Source organism: Littorina saxatilis, linkage group LG5, assembly GCF_037325665.1.
Source record: "Littorina saxatilis isolate snail1 linkage group LG5, US_GU_Lsax_2.0, whole genome shotgun sequence".
Classification (NCBI taxonomy): domain Eukaryota; kingdom Metazoa; phylum Mollusca; class Gastropoda; order Littorinimorpha; family Littorinidae; genus Littorina; species Littorina saxatilis.
In genome coordinates, this window is record NC_090249.1 from 29,229,209 (window position 1) to 29,253,480 (window position 24,272).

Sequence of the window (24,272 nt, forward strand, 5' to 3'; positions counted from 1 at the left end):
CATCTTGCACACCTCACAGCCTCGTGGACTTGGTCAGCGAGTCAATCTCAGTCCCACTGCTGGAATTGGAGGCAGCCCTTCTTGGGCTTCAGAGTTTCTTTCCTGCGGTTGTCGGGAAACATGTTCGTCTACATCAATCAATCAATCGATCAATATGAGGCTTATATCGCGCGTATTCCGTGGGTACAGTTCTCAGCGCAGGGATTTTTTTTTATGCAATTTATATCGCGCACATATTCAAGGCGCAGAAATGTATTTATGCCGTGTGAGATGGAATTTTTTTACACAATACATCACGCATTCACATCGGCAAGCAAATCGCAGCCATTTCGACGCATATCCTACTTTTCACGGCCTATTATTCCAAGTCACACGGGTATTTTGGTGGACATTTTTATCTATGCCTATACAATTTTGCCAGGAAAGACCCTTTTGTCAATCGTGGGATCTTTAACGTGCACACCCCAATGTAGTGTACACGAAGGGACCTCGGTTTTTCGTCTCATCCGAAAGACTAGCACTTGAACCCACCACCTAGGTTAGGAAAGGGGGGAGAAAATTGCTAACGCCCTGACCCAGGGTCGAACTCACAACCTCTCGCTTCCGAGCGCAAGTGCGTTACCACTCGGCCACTCAGTCCTTTTACATACAGACAACACCACGGTGGCGGCATATGTGAGCAAGCAGGGCAGGTCACGATCCCACACACTCTCAGTCAGAACTCGTCAAATCCTGATATCGTAAATGCGCGGATACAAATCATGCAGACACATAATTTATTTCCGAAAATAACTGAAAATAAATCAGTTAGTACCCTTGTCCCTAAAAAAGAGACTCACATTCTTCGAAACTAAACTTTAACAAATGACGTCAACATCACCCCACATCAGTCTAGCATTTCTCAATCTCTCGTCTAATGCAGTTCCTTGAAATGTTCCAGTTCTTCGCTAACCTACACTTGCTACTTGCGGCCGCAGAGAGGTTGAATAATATGCAGATTGCGTGCCGTGCAATTTCCGCCTCAAAAAGAGAAGAGTTCCCAAATGCAAAGCACTTCCTTTGTAGAACACGATTGGTCCTTGCCAGACTGAGGGACTTTGTCGCCGCTTCTTTTCTCTCTTCGTTTTCTTTCCAACACACAGTTTGGGCAGACAATATTCCTGTGATGTTTTTCTCGAATGAAATTCCTCCATCCCAATTTGAAAGACAGTCGACCCCGAAGGAAACGGCGGGAGTCTGCAGCATGACGTCTTTGGCACCTCTGACGTCAAACAGGAAATGGTCCACTGGGACGTCACCATCACGGTTCTTGTCTGAAAACGACATACGACACCGGTTTCATTTTGTGCTTGGTATGACAAAAATGAAAGGATCTGCGGGTAGGGAGGAAGAGACGGTGTGCCGCATGTATCGCATTAATGTCAAAGAAGGCAAAATTCATACAAATCAAAGTAAGGAAGAAAATAATTCGATGTTGATGGGAAAAGGCAACAGAAAGACGCCACGCAACAACAAAAAAGAAGAAAAAATACACACAAAAAGGAAAGAAAGAAAGAAAGAAAGAAAAGTAAGCAAGCAAGTGAACACACAAATAACAGCATCGTCAAAAATCTGCAGTTTTGTGTTTTGTCTTGTTTTGTTTTGTATCTATACTGCTGTCTTTATCGCTATGCCGTTGTAATCCTCAATGGCAAAATATCAGTTACTAAAAAAAAAAAAAAGTTTAAACAATGAGAGAAAGGAAAGAAAGAAAGAAAATCAACACAACCATTTAAAACGAAATTGTCTGCTGTTTCAAACTCAACCGGTCGAAATGTTGAAAGCTGAAACAAGCTGTCGAGAAGTGGTCAAGTTCACAAAGATCTTCTGAGACCCATCGGAAACTCCGAGCAGAATCCTCATGGTAGCAACCAATAAATGAGTGTTCGTTTATATGGAACTCGTCTTATCCGCCCTCTAACGATATACAAAGACTTTAGAACTGAGGTGTAATAAATCATCCAGCGACCCCATTCTCCTTCGTTGGAGAGAGGAAAATGCTACTTCTTGACCTATGACTTGACCTATTTATCTGTTTTCTTCTTCTACTGAATCTCAAGCTTGACCTAAATTCGTCATGGCATGGCCTAAAATCGATTTTATATATACTTAACCGTAGAAGTAACGGTAATGCTTTTACTCTTCTTTTTTCTCCCCTTCTCAAATAGTCTTCCTTCAAAATCTCCCCCCTTCAACCCTTTTTATCCCTGCAGGCTTATGTGCTTATTGAGGATTTTTAAATATTGATTTCGCACTATATTCCAGCAACAGGCTTGTGTGGTGTTATCATGATGGCTTCAGTTTGTGGAGGAGTAAGATTTATCAATTCGACGAAGAGTCGCTTATCAGGTAACTGAATCCGACGGTGAGTGGATAACGAGAGAGAGAGACTGAAGAAGTGTATTGTCTCCGTTGTGTTTATCATCAGCTCACCTATCCCTAGGAAAAAAAACTTAGCATGAGAGAGAGAGAGAGAGAGAGAGAGAGAGAGAGAGAGAGAGAGAGAGAGAGAGAGAGAGAGAGAGACAGAGAGAGACAGAGAGAGAGAGAGAGAGCATAATGAGATAGAAAATTAAAGCTAAAAAGCTGAACAAAACAAAAGTTTAAAAACTAGGCACGAACATATGAAAGAAAGCTTGACCACAAAAGAACAAGTGCAATAAAAACAAAAAAACATGGAGAGCTAACAAAACAAAAACTGAAAATACGCGAGTCGCGTTTTTCGATGAAGAGAGAGAGAGAGAGAGAGAGAGAGAGAGAGAGAGAGAGAGAGAGAGAGAGAGAGAGAGAGACTGGCAGGCAGACAGACAGACAAACAGACAGCTCGGACAGACAGACAGACAGACAGACAAAACTGACAGTCAAACTGACAAAGAAAGTTCATCCCCATCTCACATTTGAACTTTAAGTGCAAACGAACTCTGCGCTTGAACAATTTTTTTTTATTCAACGGTTCATCTCTCATTTTGCCTACGGGAGATCAGCAATGAATTGTGCTGAGAAGATTAAATCCTGCCATGAATTAGGTCAGAAAGATCAGGAAACAGTCAAGGGTTGCCGAGGGGTCTCTTGTCGAGGGATCATGATGTCACACACGCACCTACGTCATCAATGCAAATGGCTGACAGTGCAACTCGTTGGCCACAGCCTCGGTGATGAGGCGGCGCCGGACATGATGGGTTTTTCATCACGAGGTGAATCTAAAATTCGACTTGTGAATGTCAGTGGTAAGTGCTCACGGCACGGCATCCTGCTTGCCAGTGTCTTGTCTTATTCGTGTTTCTTCTGTTTTGTTCGTATCATGTGTGTGTATGTGAGTGTGCCGTGCCGGCGTGTGTGTGACGGTGTGTGTGTGTGTGTGTGTGTGTGTCAGGGGCGGATCAGTTGCTTTGTAAGGGGGGGTGCACTTTGAATCGAAAGTGAATGTGATGGGCGCGAAGCGCCCGAATTTGCTAGGGGGGTCCGGGGGCATAACCCCCCGGAAAAATTTTTTGCCCAAAGAAGCAAAATGGTGCCATCTAGTGCCATTTGAACTTAGAAATGGTCATAGAATCAGCTTTCCAATTTTTTTGTGTTTTGTTTTGCTGGAGGGGGGGTGCACCTGCACCCTGTGCACCCCCCCTCGTCCGCCCCTGTGTGTGTGTGTGAGCGTGCGTGTGTTTGTGTGTGTGTGTGTGTGTGCGAGTGTGTGCGTGCGTAAGTGTCTGCTTCCTTTCTATCACTTCTTTTACTGTGTATCTGCTGCCTCCTCATCGCTTCCCGGCGTCTGTGTCACTGCTGTTGCCATTTTACTGCCAGAATCCTGCAGTCTGTTTTTCTGTCTTCGCTGTTATCGTCTTCAGTTAACTCTTTAATTAATTATTGCATTCTAACCACTTTCACACACAAAATATTTACACTGATATGAAAACACTGAAACAAAAAGAGAACACAGCAGTAACCAGGTTTGGTACATTCTTTATCAATATTTTGACAGCTTGTCGCTGCCTTCGGCTTCAGGAGGGTAAAAAGTAAGGAATGTGATATGAAAACAATATAATTTGATAACAAAGTAAGTTTGCTTACTGTGTGGGATATGTTGGTTTTGTAATTTTGTTTTTTAGTCGTATCCACAAATGCTGATAATGTGGTAAAAGTGTAGTTTTGAATTAGTGCCATGTTATTGCCATGTGCAGTGTATTTGACTAACGCTGGTTCTCCACTACATGTATATATGCAATGAAGCCTAGCACGGCTGCAGCTATCTCCGTAGGAAGAATGCCTGTTTGCTCAGTTCTTAAAGCACCAGTATGCCTCAAATGGTTTACAAAACGATTTAAATCTTCCAATGAAAAAAGCAGTTCTAACCTTATGGAACACACTTGCAATAGCATTTAATAGCATTAAATGAAACAGTTCGTTTGCCGAATTGCTATTTAGCTCGCGTAAACCCGGCACACACCAGATTTCGTGACTTATCTAACCCCAGAGCCATCGTGAACCCGTGTGATCCACTTTTTTTCTTCTTCACAATTTAATCGTCAGTTTGTGATTTCAATGCGACTGGCTGTATCCGTGCCGAATAGCACGTTATTGTGTGCCTCTGATTCTAAAACGCAACAAACGGCCGCGAGTCACACGAACTTGTCGGCGGCGGCTGGCTTCATAAAGCCAGCGCTATGCAGAAAAATCGCCGTCTGCTCAGTTTGAGACACAACCTTTCGTGACCCTGCTTCCGGGCGGCTATCTTTTAAAAAAAGACGGCTTTGAAAACTTCGAATTGTACTGATCTTATCTTGATGAAAAAAGAAATCTTTTATGATTTAAGAATGTTTGTATTACAAGCTGTCAATTTATCATTTAGATTTTAAAAGTAAGTTCTAGCGCCAAAACTGTGACGAGGCGCCTGATTGTAGATCAGACGGTCCACGAAAATAAACTTGATTCTTTGAACTTCAGTCATTTCTCACTCTCGACAGAAAGCAGCCAGGATGTTCCCGTTCGGTAAGCGTTCAAATGGAAGGGTGTGTGTACTGTGTGTACTGAAAATTCTGGAACGCTGAAGAAGAAGAAGAAGAAGAAGTACTGTGTGTAAAAGCCTGATAGTATCTGTGATGGTTTACGCCGGAGGCTTACTGTACCTTTAAGATACTTCTGGACAGTATTATGAGCTTATCCTCAGTCATGTCTATAAAAGCCTTTACTAGGACTAGATAGCAACTGCAACTCATCTCACTTATTCCCAGAACAAATTTCTCCTTGATGATGTGCCACTTTTCGCATACTCCAACATAAACTGATTTGCACAAAATGCAACACAAAGCACAAGATACCTTTAATGGCGTCAATGTGGGTCTTTTGGAACAGGTGATGTCATTTATTGAACACTGCAGATTGCTTACCAAGACATAGGTATCACGTACTGTGCTCACAGAAATGTTTCTGTAGCCAGATGCAATTCTGTGTCGTACTGTACTGTAAGCAGCCTATCAAATTATGACAGTATCATAATTTCGCCCAGCCGGTGAAACGACTTGGATGTCAGCTTTAAGTTCTGCCTGTCACCTTTCTGACTCGATATATAGGCCTACTCGAGACTGAAATGTTGTTTCCTGGTCAAATTAAAGAAGTGAACTTATTTAAAGGACGAAAAGCATGTCACTGAGTTTCTTGCATGTGAATGAAATTCAGTAGTGGTGAAATTTAATAGATTTCACCTAAAAATTGGATTTCTTCGAAAACGTGTACCGAGTCAGTGGTTACCTCACTTGAATGAGAAGGGAAACATTTTAGGATGAATCAAACTGTTTAAGTTTAAATTAAAAAAAAATGGTTGTAAAGTATACCTACGGTCGATCGTCAGTACTATCGGATGAATCACATTTTCTAAGTCAGTTTAAATTAAAAAAAATTGGTTTGACAAATTTGACCCCATCAGTGAATATAAAGTACCCAAGGTCGATCGTCAGTACTATCGAAGGGTGTTTTTTAGTTCAGTGTGGAGTTTACACAAGATCAACGAGGCCGAATCAGAAAGGTGACAGAGGCAAAAACTGACAGGCGGAAGGTATCGTCCACTGCCGGACTACTACTATCACAGAAGATGTTTGTAAAGATTTTAGTCAAGCAGTATGTAAGAAATGTTAAGTCCTTTGTACTGGAAACTTGCATTCTCCCAGTAAGGTAATATATTGTACTACGTTGCAAGCCCCTGGAGCAATTTTTTGATTAGTGCTTTTGTGAACAAGAAACAATTAACAAGTGGCTCTATCCCATCAGTCTCCCCCCCTTTCCCCGTCGCGATATAACTTTCGTGGTTGAAAACGACGTTGAACACCAAATAAAGAAAGAAAAGAAAGAAAGACTATCACAGAAGTCCAGTGGACGATGCCTTCCGCCTGTGCTCTGACCACAGGCGGAAGGTATCGTCCACTGGACTACTACTATCACAGCGGAAAGACTACGTCTGACATCGCTACCGGCGGCGGCTAAAATTATCCGCAGAACTGAAGAAAAACACACCTTGACTTAGTACCTTAATCCTACAACGCTAACTGAGTTCACGATGCTTATGAAAACCTGCCGAAGTTTAAGAGAAAAAAAAAATCAAAGTTTAAACAATCAGACATCATCACATCATTTTCTTCAACCGTAGTCGCATCATGTGCCTGTGGACTGTGGTTCGTTCGCCGCAGGTGCGACGGTGATACCGACTGACAAAACCAAAAGTTTTCACTGTGCTGGCGACTTGATTTATGCAGTTCTCGATTAAATACTATGTCTACTATGTGCTCGTTGTCTTTCTATTTATAGTGACTATTTATCAAAGTTGAAAGAAACCTGAATTTGGCCTTCGAATGTTTCTCGCCTTTGAACTTTATGCCGGACAACTTCCGTAACGCGCATGCGCACATGAACTATTATGGGATGAAAAAGTTCTACGAGGTCTTTGTTGAAAACATGGAAGCACATGGGGACTTGATGTTTATATTCGAAAGGCGCCTCTAATATGACTTATGCTTCGTGCTGGAGGGAACTGTGGGTAAGATTAACTTCTTATGTTTTTGGCAGTAGTTGACAGAAAGCCGTATTATGCTCCGCTTGAGCCGAAAGCGTGTTCGCTATTTCGCTGTCACATCGCGCTAGGCGAACAGAGTTGCGTCTCTTGGCAAGATGGTGTATCTTTCGGTTCGATAGTCGGTGGTTCTCGAACTTGCTTCCTCATGCACAACATTTCCGAATAAACTGTGTAAGACAGGAATCGTATTATATTGACAACCCAATGCAGCTGGATAATTCAAACGTTTCTCTTTACATTCATTTTGCTGGCTGTGACAAGTTTGGTTTTATACGAGAATTTGCGAGCGCGCTAAAACTGTAAAACTAAAAGTAAAGGCACAGAGGTCGTCTGCCTCTCAAGTTAGCGGCGCGCGCTGGCCTTGCTTATAAGTTATAGTTACACATACTGGTATCACTGAATCGGTGTCAGTGTTTTACAAGATGTACTCGAATTTCAATAAATTTCCATTGTAAATGGAAGTAGTTTTCTGTTCATCTGCAACTAGTGTACAATACAAACATAGCCTAATCATAACATGTGCTTGTGGTCAGCCACTGACAAGTGACAGACGTGTCAGGAGCCCAAGTAGTACTTCACTAGCAGTACTAATAGTTATGGTAGTGTAAATTGGACCACCATATCGTTAGTAAAATTCTATGTTGGGTTTTGCGATTGAACTTTCGTGTTTTCATTTCAGGGTCGTTTTTTCCTGCAATGTAAAATTGTAAGCCAATGAAATTTGATGAACTTTCTGTTGTAAATTTAAGTATTACTATTAGGAGTAATTTTAATTACCATTCGAGTTTTAAAGGTAAGAACTGTACATTATGTGTTTCATTTTCATAGGGTTTAGAAGGAAAAACATTGGTGCCGCCGTTTTGCGAACGGAATCATAAGCAAAGGGAGACAAATGTTTTGTCAAAAGAAAGAGTTTTCCATAACCAAATAAGCAAATGGTCTCACTAAATTTAGTTTAATTTAGGAGCTCATTCCCTCAATTTATTTCACTGGTTAAATTCTTGGCTTAGATAAAAGTGACTTGTACATATGTAGTATCAAACATAACTGAATAAAACGCCACTGAATGTGAGCTTTGAATTTACAACATTATCCTGGCTGCATTAAATCATTCACACAAAACAGAATTATTGCTGCATGTCAACTATGATGGGATTGGGAAAGTCCAAGCGAAGTATGTTGTGACCTTTAATGTATCCTAGCTGCCTAAGACTTTCAGATTTCACACACCTGTCAGCTGAGAAAACCCAGAGATTGCCAGGGTATTTAATTTGGTCATGTAATATTCAAGTTATCTTGTCTGAATATGATACACGGGAAAATAGGGTGGAACCTGATTAGAGCCATCAATGGGTAAGAGGAAGGCATTTCAAACAATAACCGGTGGTCATTCGGTCACAGCAACTGGTTGTAATGACAACATATCTTTATTTTGACCAACCTTTTCCCCCAAAACAACAACAACACCCACACGAAAACAAGTCGCGCGAAGCGAAATTAGTACATTTAGTCAATCTGTCAACCTCACACTCACAGACAAAAATTGAAGGCACCGCATTATTTCACTAAGACAATGTTGAACAGTGGTGTCGATTACATACCCTGCGGCCTCGGTGATATGTTGAATGTTCACGTACAGAGAGTGATAAGCCAGTATTATGAGTATAGCGCTTCAGAGCAAAGCGTGCTTTTCTCTATTTTCAACTTTCTCAGCTTGTTTTAAATCCAAACATAACATATCTATATGTTTTGGAATCAAGAAATGATAAAGACTAAGAGTAAGTCATTTTTGAATCCATTACTCAAATTTTAATTCAAATTTTGAGATTGTTAATGACCAAACATTAATTTATTTTTAAGCTTTCCAGCTAAAATGCAATCTCATAGTCCAGGCTTTGTGGAAGATAGCTTGACCAAAATTGTAATCAAATTGATCAAAAAATGAGGGTGTGACAGTGCCGCCATTACTTTCACAAAATGCTGGATATGATGTCATCAACAACATGTATAAACAAGTCGCGTAAGGCGAAAATACAACATTTAGTCAAGTAGCTGTCGAACTCACAGAATGAAACTGAACGCAATGCAACGCAGCAAGACCGTATACTCGTAGCATCGTCAGTCCACCGCGCACGGCAAAGGCAGTGAAATTGACAAGAAGAGCGGGGTAGTACTTGCGCTGAGAAGGATAGCACGCTTTTCTGTACCTCTCTTCGTTTTAACTTTCTGAGCGTGTTTTTAATCGAAACATATCATATCTATATGTTTTTGGAATCAGGAACCGACAAGGAATAAGATGAAGGTGTTTTTAAATTGATTTGGACAACTTAATTTTGATAATAATTTTTATATATTTAATTTTCAGAGCTTGTTTTTAATCCAAATATAACATATTTATATGTTTTTGGAATCAGAAAATGATAAAGAATAAGATGTACGTAAATTTGGATCGTTTTATAAAAAAAATATTTTTTTTACAATTTTCAGATTTTTAATGACCAAACTCATTAGTTTTTAAGCCACCAAGCTGAAATGCAATACCAAACCCCGGCCTTCGTCGAAGATTACTTGACCAAAATTTCAACCAATTTGGTTGAAAAATGAGAGCGTGACAGTGCCGCCTCAACTTTCACGAAAAGCCGGATATGACGTCATCAAAGACATTTATTGAAAAAATGAAAAAAACGTATGGGGATTTCATACCCAGGAACTCTCATGTCAAATTTCATAAAGATCGGTCCAGTAGTTTAGTCTGAATCGCTCTACACACACACACAGACAGACACACACACACATACACCACGACCCTCGTCTCGATTCCCCCCTCTACGTTAAAATATTTAGTCAAAACTTGACTAAATATAACAAAATGAAAAACTTGTCTGGGGATATCAATTGCTGGAACTCTCATGTAAAGTTTCATAAAGATCGGTCCAGTAGTTTAGTCTGATTTTCTCTACACATACACACAGACACCACCACCCTCGTCTTGATTCCCCGTTTATGTTAAAACATTTAGTCAAAACTTGACTAAATGTAAAAACCACCAACAACAGATGTCAAATGCATCAAAACTGATGTAACTGACTAGTGTACAATTTCTTTTTCTGTGTTTAAAAACACAGTTTATGCATAACAAAAACCACAATGTAATAATATATTGGAAATTCCTGGTTGACATGATGATGTAGACATGGACAAGAATACATGTATACAATTACCAGCAATCAACACAATGAACTGAACGGCAGTGAAGCAAAATTGAAAAACGAAAAAGGGAGTTCAAGTGACATTCAGATCGATTGTGCTTTTTCAATTAGTTGAGAATGAAATACCCTGTTCAGAAAAAAGTTAATTAGCCTACAAAAGTAGGTTCTAATTAAATAAAATGGAAATTTGTAAATCTAAGCTACGATTAGCTCAATAGTTGAGTTTCACAAGTCATAATCAGTCTTTGGATGTACTGATTTATTGCTTGATTTAGTCTGTGTGGGAATGTATTTTATGGAATTTATATTTGAATAAGTCTCATCTGAATTTACCTAGTAGGAGAGAATCAGTAAGCCTAGAAATCTTATGCAGATAACGAAACTCGAGATTTTCATGGAGAAGAGTCAAGAGATTTTTTGATTTTTTTGTATTAATTAGTCAATTTAGTGCTAGGTATGGTTTATGTCACATGTTACTAATACTAGTTCATAATATTATGAATATTGCTGTATAATCACTGTATGATCAGCAGCTCTGTGAATTATTTACACCTACATTTTTTTTTAACATAATCCCACCCCCCCCAGCACATTAGTGTTCCATAGGTTTTAATGTTGTATGCACAATTGTAAATTATGTAATTCACTAATTGTATGGTCAGTTTTTGTATTGACTGAGAGTAAGTAAGAGTAATTGTTACTGGTAAAAAGTGTTAACTACTATCCTTTGTGACATATTTTCTTCTACATATTTATAGATATCATGATTTAAATGATGTCTTTGAAAAGAATAAAAGCTTGGATGATGATTATGCAGTCAGTTTCATTTTACTGTATATTTGGTATTCATAGACCAGCTTATTTCTTGTCATTTCAAAAATAGATTTTTTCCATTGTAGGTGTGAGTTTTCATTACACAGATTGTAAAAGCAACGTCAGCATTTTTAGATTCACAATCACAGTCATGTTGTGCCGTTGTACAAGGCACTGTGTGTGCATCGATGCTGTAGCTAACTTCAGTGTACGAAAGCTAGTGTACTGTACAGTATAGCAACACTTCTCTTCTGCCTGACAACGGCTGAGCTTGGGGAGTCAGTGCATTGACACTGTCGATGTCAGACTGTAGGTTATTGATCGAACCATCCCCCCCCCCCCCCCTCTCCCCTTTTGCTCTATCTCCCTCTCCAACCTCCGTCTTGCCCTCCTCCATTCCCGCTCCCTTTTTCATTAGACAGAGCAGAGTTCTGTGGCAGTGGCTCCAGTGGAGAGCAGCATGCAAGCTGTGTGATTGTGAAAACAGTAGCAACGTAATCACAGGCGCCTGTTCTGATACACATTTACTCCTTGGCACAGATTAATTTGCTCGTCATCTTCTGGGTCGCAGAACTACTTGCCAAAACCTGTCATGTGTGTGTACACTGGAACCCCCTTTTTAAGACCTCCCCTTTTTTCACATTTTTGAATACCCCGTTCTCAGAGTTTCTGTTCATGATATTTGTACAGTTGGATGTTAAGTCACCCCACCGTTTATGACATGATTTTCTCAGGTTTTAAGAGGTCTTTAACTAATTAGGCATACCCCTGTTAGTGTATAACAATATTTCTTAAAACCCAAACCAGACATCGGTCTCAAGGTAAGAGTTCCGTGTGTATAATATATCCTGCAGCACAAGAACCAGAAATCGGTCTACAGCAAAATGTTACTTTGTGTGATATTCTGTGGGACTAGGACCAGAAATTGGTCTCGAGGAAAATATGTCAATATTATAGATCCCATTCTGCAGAGTTTGCAACCAGAAATCGGTCGCAAGTGAAATCTCAAGCACGGGCGCCTGTAGTTACGGTAGCACCTCGTGAGGCAGATGTGTGTCGCGCGGGACCGGAGGCTACAATGGGTACAGCAGACGATCGATTCACCGACGGCGGCTGCCATTGGAAAGCTGATAGAAACGGAACTACAGGGAAAAGTGGGGGGGGGGGGGGGTGCACAGTGAAGTAGTGGGTGGGGTATGTAGGGTGGCAACAAAGCAAGTTTAAAATTGGGGGGGGGGGGGGGGGGGGGGGACAGACACTCCACAACCTGGCACGTGGACACCCTTGTAATGGCAGGTGGGGGGCGGCTGGAGGATAGGGGGATGTTTTTGTTCTGCGATTTTTCTTTGTGGTTTGAGGAGGGGGTTGAGTCTGCATGTTTTTGTTCACAAATCAAAGTTTGATGAGACTGTTGATCCTGACATGCATTATCGAGGGTCATGGACAGTTTATCTTTTTGTCCTAATGTATTTGGTGACACGGGGTGCTAATGATTTTGTTTTTCACAAGAAAGTCAGTCAAAGGAGTAAGTGTTGATTTTTTTTCCACTTGGTATTTTTATTTTGTGTTTCCTGTCTGAAACACAAGTCATGTTGCACATTTTAACTCATCTTAAACTGAATAGAAAACACAAAATGTAAGTTCTTTTGTATTCATGATCAACATGAAGTCTTAGTTTTACCACACCCATGCATTTGGCATCCTGAGAATGATACGAATGTCATTCACACATCAAGAATTCTTAAAAAGCATCTTGAATTAGTCAGTAGTTTCCTGTAGCCCTGTAGTTGCAGGTCACTTGGACCAATAAGATGAAGCTAAGACATTGTGTGCTGACATTATTTGTCCTCATTCAAAACAACCACAGTTGTGTTGTAATGTTAATGTACAGCTGAGAGATTTATACTTTTAAATTGAAAGCGGTGTTTTGATTTATTCTGAAGGACAACAGCTTAACTGTTTCTAAATAAATGTTTATTTCAATGGAGGACAAGATGTATAATGTTATTCCTCAACACTGATTTATTCTCATCCCGAATTTCTGGCAGTGAGTCTTGTGTGATAGATAACAGCTAAACACTGATTACTTATTCTAAACTTGTTTTTATAACATCTAGTATATTATCAGAGGGAAAGACGTATGATGTCCTTCAGCACACTGACAACTGGTTGTCACCCCAGTTGGTGGTCAGCGACACCACCCCGCCTCTGAACCAGTTCTTGCCGCAACTGGTTCAAGGCCTGAATATGGGATCTTAGACAAGCATGAATTGTGTCAGTTGTCCTCACAGGGAGTGGGTGGACACAAATCCAACAAATCTAGAGAGAGGATCGGGGTGGGGAGAGCGGGGTGGGAGGGAAGGTCTGGGTGGAGGTAGTATTGGTGCAGCAGGCATCAGACCAGACAGAGGAGTTCCGGCTGCCTGTGAGAGCCAAGGCGGACAGCTATGGCTTTGGACAGCTATGGCTTTGCGTTGCATGATGGTGGTGGTGGGTAAAGCATTGAGATGTGTGAGGCAGCCTGGGCTATTGATCCGTCTGGGTCTGCTCCTGCTCATTAATAATTAATGGCTGTGGCTGCACTGGAATCAGCTGCCACTGTTTGCTACTGCTGCTCCTCATTCTTCCCTCTCCCTGTCTCCTCATTCTTCCCTCCCCCCTCCCCTCCCCCTCTGTCTTTCAGTTCTCCTCCTCCTCCCTCTCCTGTCCTCACTGTCCTCCCCATACATGGTTCCAGACATAACTTTGTTCCAGTTTTTCTTCTTCTGGCCTGAGAACCACAATCCTTGTAGTCTTGAACTGTGAAGCCAGAATCTTGGTACCATTGAACTCCCCAGCCCTGCCTTTAGTTCTTTGTCCCTGTTCATTCCCAGTATGGATTCCCACGTTCTGCCTGGAGTTAGTTATTGACCAGTTTGTGTGAGAGCATGAAGAACTGAAGAACCATTGCAGCAAGACTTTGTGTGTGTGTAGAATTATGATGATGCATGTGACTGATTGCTTTTACAGGTTTGTCAAGGCTGCGGTGTTAGTCAACTGGTAGTAGATGGAACAAGGGGGTTGTGGTAGATTCACTGGGACCTGACACCATCGACCTGGCAGCCATGAGTCGACGTAAGCAAGGTAAGGTTTCACTGCCACTCGCCTGTGCATGCGCGCATCTTTGACGCAGAGACAGATAGTGTGTGTGCATGTGTGTGCAGAGAGTGTGTGTGTGTGTGGGAGTGTGCGCATGTGGCATCTCCTCCGTGCATGCGTGTGTCTGTGACTGTGTGTGTCTGCGTGTGGCATTGGTATATGTTTTTTCTCTCTCTCTTCTTGCTCTCCGACGTCTCTCCGTCTCATGCCGCACGCAGGCTCAGCTGGCTGGCGTGACCAGACAGGTCATGGTCGGGTCTGGAGTTATGTCCCCCATGACGTTGCAACTGTCTCCTTCTTTGTCTTTTCTTTGGCCAAAGTTACTTTTTGGACCGAGTGGGGCTGTTAGTATTGACTGACTGCGCCTGGTGTCATGATTTAGTGTCGGAGGCCACTTTGCCGCTCGCTGCTCGAACTGGGTGAACTTGCCGCTGACATGGATTTTTTCCCCCACTGTAAGTGTGTGCGCCATTTTTTCCCCGATAATTTTAATGAGTTGTGATGTGAAGCCGTTTAAATTTGAAAAAACAAAAAAGCTTCAAAGTGCATGGGAAAGGAATTGGATTGCATTTTGAAGGACGTGCCGTGTTGGGAACGGTGTGAGACGTGGGAGCGAGGGCTGTTGAAGATAGTGAAATTGAAGAAGTGCAAAAAACTGCCTGCATGTACAGGGGTATGTAAAGTATCTATGATGTAATCTTGATGAAGAATATATTATGAATCCGACCTGCTCCTTGTGCAGCATGGTAGGTTTGTAGGTATTCGCCGGTGCAGGCCGCGATGTTGTTTCCACTACAGCAGGCCTTCTTACTTTTTGTTCTCACTGTTTTGTCTGTGGACTTTTGGAGTTGTTTAGAGATGTTAACTTTTTTTGGGTGAACTTAGTTGAATGAAGACTGACTTTCTGAAATTTGCGTTAGGGTTAGGTTCTTGTTTAGCACAATTTCCACTGCAAGTTTTTCTTTGTTTTTTGTTTTGTTTTGCTTTGTTTTGCTTTTAACCTTTTTCTTTTGTTTGTTTTATTAAAGATCACTATTTAGTATGGGTTACTGTTTGGTGATAGAGGAGTCGTTTAATTAGACGAATATAAACTCCGATAAGCAGGCAACAGCAAGTATTGGAGTGGAATGGAAGTGGTCTGTGACAAAAAAGAACAGTTTGCGATCAAAAAGCTTGTGAAGAAGGTCAGATTTTCAGCCACTTTTACACTCTTTTAATTGTACATTTTGAATTCATTTGACAGGATACCGTGGCAAAAACAAAAGTTAGACAGACTCATTGCCTTCTAAAAAAAAATAAAAGAATAAATAACATTTCTTTATGATTATTTCATGTTCATGACAAACATTGCTTTCTTTTTACGCAAACTATTTGAATACTTTCTAATAATCTTGACCTAATTTTGAAATATGGATTACCTAAGAAGTGCTGGTTGAAATAATATTCTACGAACTGCTGTGCAAAACATTAACAAAAACATTTAAAAAAAAAATGTTATGTTTTATATTTAGTGAATGTTGCAGTGGGACAGGTTTTAGTGATGTAACTTTGATGCAACTTAGATTAAGAAGGCCTCAACATTTTTACTTCCAGTGACTGACCACCTTACTTTCTCGTCAGAGTTACCTCACTGGCTTAATACATTGGTCAGATTTGCTTTGAGAAATAATGTGAGCTTTTAAAATCTCCATTTGTGTCTGGTAAACTTTTTTAATTGCCACTTTCACCTATTTCTTATAGTCCATTTAAGTATGTGTTATATAATGGTTTCCACTTGTTACCGGTTTAAACTAGTTTATAGTGTGACCTGTATTTATTTGCTGTGACCCAGTTGTTCATCCTGGGCCTTAATTTGCTCCCCTAATGTTTCCTTGCAGCCAGTCTTTAGTATTCTGCTAAATTTCATTTGTTGTACGATTATCAAGTTAGGGAGTGATAGAAAGTTACCAGTATTCTACTTTCTTTTACACGTTTGCATATGGGATTGAAAGTACCATGAGATAGGTTTTTTAAGTGTTAGGATTCTAACTAAGAAATCATGTATTTATTGAACATTGTTTTACTTGTTTTGTGTGTGTGTATTTTGTTAATCCACTTCAAAAATCGATAGATCAAAGTTGCAGTATTTATTTGTTTTGTCAATACATGTACATGTAGTTAAAATGTTCCATTGAGTAACCTTGTTTTTTGAGTCAGGGTTCAGTTTTTTGTAATCCTAATAGGTTATCAGCATTGAGATTTTGTTTGTTGTTAATACTCACTCTCCCTCTCTTAAAACTATTTTTTCCATGTGTGAAATTAATGTTGAGCTAAGTAATTTTGTTTATTCAGTGACTCATTTACTGCAAATGAAAATGGAATTTAGTACATGTAGATCTTTTCTCTCTCTCTCCCTTTCCTAAAGATTTAAAAAATAAATTTTTAGAACATTTTTAACATTTAATACTCGATGATAAATCTGTTCCATAACACTGGCAATTAACCCTTTCGCTGCCAATCAAAACTTGCGTATGTGCATTCCTGACTGCCAGGGAATATTGGAGTTCGGGGTGTAATAATTCACAAAAAATTCTAGCTCCAAACTGGCAGTAGGTAGGTAAGTAAAACCTATGTTATTTTTAAGGGAAACTGAACCAAGAATCTGTTTTTAGTGTCTAATCATGGAAATAATAATTAGTTTGGCTTATAGTGATGTTTAAATATGAACTTTTGAAAAATCAGTCCGGCGCATCTTCCGGTGCCTGTGGATCAAACACAGGTGGCTGTTTTGCTTGCTCCAAGAAAGGATTATAATCACTATCATCTGCCTGTTTCCAACGAGTCCGAAAGAAGATCTCCCCCTTCTCCTGTCAGTATCCATAATCATTTGCACCGCCTGTAGCGTCAGTCCGGCTTTGTTTTTCCCTACTAGGGCCCGGTCGACTGTCACCGTTAGCCATTTTGACGAGTCGAGATTTCTCTCCCCTACCCTGTCGCCAAGGCCGAAAATAGCCTTCAGACGCAAAACCGCGTCACCATTTATGTTTATTCATGAGAATGAGGTATCCTACCAAGCCATTGGCTGCTATTTGTGTGTCAGCAGTGACGTAGCATTTCTGGAAAATCCCGGAACGGAGAAGACGGGTTTACCTGTCCTAAGGCGCTGCGGCTGCACAAGCGCATGACGGGTATACCCGTCCTAAGGCAGTCAAGTCAATTTTTTTAATTTTTAGAAGAGAATATCTCCACCGCAACCACGCCCCAACCCCATATTCTTGTCTTAATTAAAGATATTTTCCTTCCTGTATAAACCCATCTTTTACATCACCATAGATGCATCTAGGTTTTATTTTACAAGATCATAGACATAGACATAGAACACTTTATTATCTCAACGAGGAGAAAGATAATAAAGTGTTCTATGTCTATCATCTTGTAAAATAAAACCTTGGAATAGCGCCTTCCCTTTGCACACAAAATCTATAGCCTGGCTGATTTGTGTTTAGTGTGAGAATATTGTATTTTATTTTATTATTTTGTAACTGGGACTCCTAGGTCATCAGTCTCGGAAATACCCCCCGCGGGTTAGGGGGAAGAATTTACCCGATGCTCCCCAGCATGTCGTAAGATGCGACTAACGGATTCTGTTTCTCCTTTTACCCTTGTTAAGTGTTTCTTGTACAGGTCAATGTTTGTAAAGATTTTAGTCAAGCAATATGTAAGAAATGTTAAGTCCTTTGTACTGGAAACTTGCATTCTCCCAGTAAGGTAATACATTGTCAGGGATGTTGCTACAAATTCATACCTATAGGACAAATGTCCTGAGTTCTTCAGCATCAATAGGACATTTGACCGCTTTCAGAAAGTGTAATAGGACATTATGAATTTGCGCCAAACAGCTTATAACACATTCCATGGAATTGTTCCAAAGTCATGCGCCCACACACACACGCACACACACACCCACGCGCGCGCGCTGTAAAACACACACATAATATAGTAAATACATCAACACAGTGTGCGTATAATGTTGTATTTGTTTAGTTTCAAAGAAACCACAAAAAACTGAGAAACCAACATGAACAACTTCAGAGCTCTTACTTTGATTACAAACTGCATGATTTGGATAAAAGTTGAAAAACAAAATGATCGGTTTGATCAAATGCTGATCTTTCGCAGGCTTTAGTTTTTTTTTCAGCGGCATAATTCGGTGCTTCGTCTCGTATCGAAAACAAAAGCAGACGACAAATTTAGTCCGTTGGAGTTGTCTCCCGTACTCCTGTAGCATGCACTGATCTAAAAATAATCCACTATTTTTAGATCAGTGCACTGCACCGAGACGGTTATACCCAAACGGCGCATACCGCAAACGGTTCGGGAATTCCCGACAAAAGAAAAGATCCGCACGCGGCACTGGCAACTTCAGTGGTCTTTTAGAAGATTTGTATCTTGAAATGAAAATTAACGAATATCGCGCTGTCCGAAGGAATGGAGTACATATCGGACAATGACCACGCTCAGGCTAAAACGATAGGACATCTGACCGACATGCGGCAATGTGAATCGGACATTTGGGGATTTTCATCGTTATAAGTCCGATGTCCGACGCCTAACGACATCCCTGCATTGTACTACGTTGCAAGCCCCTAGCTGGAGCAATTTTTTGATTGGTGCTTTTGTGAACAAGAAACAATTAACAAGTGGCTCTATCCCATCTCCCCCCTTTCCCCGTCGCGATATAACCTTGAACGGTTGAAAACGACGTTAAACACCAAATAAAGAAAGAAAGTCTCGGAAATTAATTCAGATATTATATTTCCCGCTCTGCACAGAAAGCAGCCGGGCTGTTGAATTGTTGTGTGTGTTCAAGTTAAAGATTGCTCTTATCCCATGTAAAAGCCTGGACCCATCTTTGGTCGCTTACATGGGAAGAAATAATCTTTGTTGTAGTTTAAATGTGAAATAAAAGGAGTTTTACTCTCTTAATACAGACCTTTGCTCATGCTTTAGCAGTAGAAAATCCAGGAATAAAATCAGTTTTAAGAATAGCAAAAGGAATGATTTTGCATATTTTTGGAATTTTGTGCCAGGTACATATTACATGTTTACAACAGAAGCTGTTGTAGACGTTGTTGCATAATTATTAAAGTGGAACCTCTCTTTTAAGACCTAAACAAAAATATTTAAAAATGAGGTCTAGAAAAGGAGAAAGTCTTAATAATAGAAGTAAATTTGTATTATTTGTGTGCAGAGTTCCCCCCTGCTGCAAAACCTACTCCAGCAGTAGCAGCTGCAACAGCAAACCCTGGGTATGTGTTTTCTCATGTTTTAGCGACCGTTTTACTGTATGTTTACCACACTTTTAATGCACTTGTCTTTTTTGTGAAGATGGGATTTACACACTGAAAGTCTTCTCACTCAGCCACCAACAGAGCTTTTGTTTTGGCAGAGAAAGGCATTTAGCTTTAGTCAATTATACAATACAAAAGAAACATTTTTAGAAGAAAACAACAAGTTATAAGCTGAAAGTGGTAATCCCAAGGCACATGTGCAAGTGATGGTTTCTGACGTACAAGCGGCTTGGCTTATATACATGTGTATTAATACTCTTTAAAGCCAAAAAAACTAAGCCTATGAACAAAATTTAATAAAGACAAGGGATGACAAGACAATGGAGTGGACAGAGAGAGAGAGAGAGAGAGATTTCTGTGAATGTAGAGTCTGGCTTTATAGCCAACAAAATGCAAAGACCTAGCTGAGCCTTATTCTTTGATACTTTGACAAGAGCGGAGAAAATACTTTAGCAGAGAGAAGCTGACCAATAATATGTTTAAATACGTTGTTGTTTGACTCCGGTTGCCCTGTTCAAGTGACCTTTGGGGGGGGGGGGGGGGGGGGAATAATTTTCTTGATTCTTTGGTAATATGTACTTGTTTATGAAACACCTAGCACCATAACTGGTTGATAAACAAGGTCCACATGAAATTGAAACTAAAAAATACAAAACTGTTGATGTAACAGACAAACTACCTTACATTTGAAAACAAAGTCTCAAGAAGACCTTTAGAATGAAACATTCAGTGTGTATTTGTGTGTCTAGAGCCAACTGTTAAGGCACACTCCTTCTATTGAAAATAGTTTAGCTCACCATCTCAGATCTGGCCAGGATAAGATCATCCCTCTACTTTGACACATACTAAAAAATCAACACCCTGACTGCTTGCTGTATACATGTAGTGAGTTGGAATTTTTGTAATGAATTAATTCCTTAAAAAGCCACTAGTGGATTTTACTAAATTATTTCATAAACAATCCCCCACTGTGCACAGAGAGCACCCAGGCTGTTCTTCTTCTTCTTCTTCTTCTTCTTCTTCTTCTTCTTCTTCTTCTTCTGCGTTCGTGGGCTGAAACTCCCACGTACACTCGTGTTTTTTATACGAGTGGAATTTTACGTGTATGACCGTTTTTTACCCCGCCATTTAGGCAGCCATACGCCGTTTTCGGAGGAAGCATGCTGGGTATTTTCGTGTTTCTATAACCCACCGAACTCTGACATGGATTACAGGATCTTTTTCGTGCGCACTTGGTCTTGTGCTTGCGTGTACACATGGGGGTGTTCGGACACCGAGGAGAGTCTGCACACAAAGTTGACTCTGAGAAATAAATCTCTCGCCGAACGTGGGAACGAACTCACGCTGACAGCGGCCAACTGGATACAAATCCAGCGCGCTACCGACTGAGCTACATCCCCGCCCGCCCAGGCTGTTTATTATTGGTTTGTTTTGACTTCTGAAAGGTTTTTTTGTGTGGAATCAGATGGAAGACTGATTGAATGCAGATTTCCGTTACTTCTTTTCAGCTGAGATTTTTCAGAATGTCTGCTGATTTTATCTTTCAGTCTTGACAGTTCAGGTTTCTCGAATATGTATTAAAGGCCAGTTTTAAGACCTTACGTGGAACGTTTTCATCACACGGTCATTTATGCAGATACAATTAGAGGAAGTAGCAATATTTTAATTCAGCTAGACAAGGATCGCGTTTGCGCACGATTTTTGCGTATTTGACGCATTTTAAAGGTCGCTGACGCGTTTTTTTCGCCGCGCCGCGTAAGCCATGCGCAAAAATATTGTAACTTTTTCTTGTCTTCACGCAGCGCTTTTGCTCTGACTTAATAATCACCCGATCCTGAAACTGACTATAGGGCTCGAGAAGTGACGACACACATGAAATCTGCGCGTCAAAACTAAAGTCCGTTTCTTTTTGCATCGAAGTATCGCAAACGAACGTAACGAGGGTATTACCAGATAATGTCTTGTCGGATAATGAAACAGACATTAGCTGCTCTCCCATCTCGCGCTTCCAAAAGGCGGAAAGTGTGTCTAGTCGTATTAGAGCGGGAAACAAACTCGCAAGGCCCGAAGGTTGGAGACAGCAGGGGTGTTATTCGACAGGCGTGCGCGGAGTTCGACAGGAAAACTCGCCGTATTTAGGTAAGGAGTGTCTTTAAGTCTTTCGTGCGTGTTTTGTTTGTGTCTGTACGTGTTTTCGTAGTGCGCAAAAATATTGGTCCGTGACGCGTTTTTTTCGTTTCGTTGCGTATGACTTACGCGTTTTTTAAAAAGCTAGCGCGATCCCTGGCTAGATGTAACAGGGGACATGAACTTGAAGATATGTGCTAACCAGGGACTAGGCCTAGGCCAGTCAATCTGCAAAACATATGGGCCCCTTTTTGTAGTATTTAGGATGCATTTTTGAGGAAGTTATCAGGTGAGTTTAACCATAAGAATTCTGAGGGACATTCACTGTGCTATGATTTAGACACATCTGCATTGATAAATTTGAAATTGCTCCATAACTGTGCTAATTTAATTAAATCAATGTTAGAAGGTGAATGGTAATTCCTTAACACTATTGTGACTAGCACTGCCACGGCGTTAACGTCCTGCCTGCCCAAGCTTGCCACCAAGAAACTTCCCAAAAATCAGTAACTGTAAAGAAATCTGTCTAGCAAGCTTGAATTAAGTCCAATCACCACCAAATTTTGTGTACTAATTCAAAAATGGATGCCCAGTTCAGTCGTGCTATTTATAAGTTTGTCACGCAATTTGTTTTAGCAAAGGGGGGTGAAAGGGGGATAATTTGTTTTTTTTAACGTTTTTTTGTGTGTGTTTTATTTTCCACTGCTTTTTTTAAAAGTTATTTTTTTTAACAGAAAGTATTATAAATAATGTTATAACCAAACAAGGTGTAAAACCTATGAATTAGCTGAAATATTGTTAACATTGTACACAGAAATAAGGAGACAGTACAAAGAAAAAAACAAGCAAATCACGCATTCACTCACAGCATCCTGACTCAAATGAAACAAAACTGTAACACTCACCAAATGATGTCTAGGTAATCCATATTGAATATAAGTCACATTTTCACAACAAAGTACCAACTGTACACCTATGAACATTTCCAAAAGGATTAGAAGGCTCCAGCCATCCATTGTTATCAGTGCTGCCACGCCCCCATAGCTCCTGCACGATTCCGAGATACATGTTCGTCTAGCAGTATCACCCCCTACCACGTGTAGTTTGCCGACTCGTACTAGCAACAACGGGACTGTTTCTTCCTCAATATCACTGCTATTATCGCTTTCTTGAGGCTAAAACGACACGATGTATCATGATCTACAGGATCCTCAAGATCCAACATCCGGAGAATCTCCTCCCGTGACAAGGCTCGCCTTCGATTCATTTTTTTTTTTTTTAAACACCACGCAAATCTGCACTAATTTGATCAAGCCGGAAGAGAAAACCACGTGTATCAAGGGAAACAACTCAATTTATTGCAATCTTCAAAAACCGGGAAGCAATCACGAGTCTTGTACCTTGTATGACTGATACTGAAAAATGCGCGTCCCGTCCATGGGCGTGTCAGCGCGGTTACTGATTTATCAGCGTCCCGTCGCGAAAGTGTTAAGCAAACAGTTTTGTGTCAGAGTCCCGATTCTTTGTATTTTTTGGTTTGTATGGCCATGTTGGGTTTGATGCGTGCATGCCTGGTTTTCTCCTGTAGATGGGTGTCGGCACAGAAGGTCTGCCCGCTGTCCTCAGCCAACATGCTCCGTCTTCATGGCAGCTCAAATTTTTTATCGAGGTTCTCTCCTCTAGATCCGCCGTGTTTCGCCTAGGGGCTTGCGCTGCCTAGTTGATAGGGTCACCTCGTAGAGGATGTGGTCATAGACCACGCACGGTCGGTCTTGGGATAGGGAAACGTTATGCTAGTCCGGAGGGATTACGCCACAATGGCCACCTCGCGAAGACCCAGGGTCCTAGACTAGGGAGGTCCAAGGGGGAGCACCGGGAGGGCTACCCCTCTACCCACACCTCCAACACAATCCCTTCCCCTGGTAGCTTCATCCCCAAGGAGGAAACAAAGCTACCTGCAACACCCCGATTCTGTGTATAAACTTTTGCCCCTGACAGCCGTGAAACTTGCATGCACCGGGCTAGGGCCTAGATTAAAGATTGGAATATGGAAATTCACATGATCTTTGTCTACTAGTAATATACATGTAGATAACTGCCAGTACTGAAAATAAAAGATTCTGTGTATAAACTTTTATTTTCAGTACTGGCAGTTATCTACATGTATATTACTAGTAGACAAAGATCATGTGAATTTCCATATTCCAATCTTTAATCTAGGCCCTAGCCCGGTGCATGCAAGTTTCACGGCTGTCAGGGGCAAAAAAGTTGGACTGAGCAAACAACTTTTTTAACAATTTTTAACAAAGACAGAGTTCATGGAGAAATTGCAGTTTGCAATACATGTACATTTACCCGAACACAGTGCTATAAAACTTGAATAATGGAACATTCAAACAGTAATTTCAAGGCATTCAGGTGTGTGGTGACATCATTACAAAACTCAAACCAAACTATGTAGCACTTGGGGCGATTTGAGACTATTCTTTTGGCAGATATTGTCCCGTTTATCTTTTGACATGAAAATTAAAATAAATAGGTCAATTTAAAATAAGTAGG

General features: G+C 40.7%; 1 protein-coding gene across 1 annotated transcript in view; it reads left to right on the plus strand.

The window, feature by feature from the left end:
- Positions 1–6,923: 6,923 nt before the first annotated feature.
- The window catches only part of LOC138967724 (myelin transcription factor 1-like), a 56,486-nt gene continuing 39,137 nt past the window's right edge, over positions 6,924–24,272 (plus strand). The window contains exons 1-3 of the mRNA XM_070340380.1: positions 6,924–7,060; positions 14,128–14,241; positions 19,487–19,544. Coding sequence (XP_070196481.1) covers positions 14,223–14,241; positions 19,487–19,544 — 77 coding nt within the window. The 5' untranslated portion in view covers positions 6,924–7,060; positions 14,128–14,222. The remainder of the gene's footprint in view (positions 7,061–14,127; positions 14,242–19,486; positions 19,545–24,272) is intronic.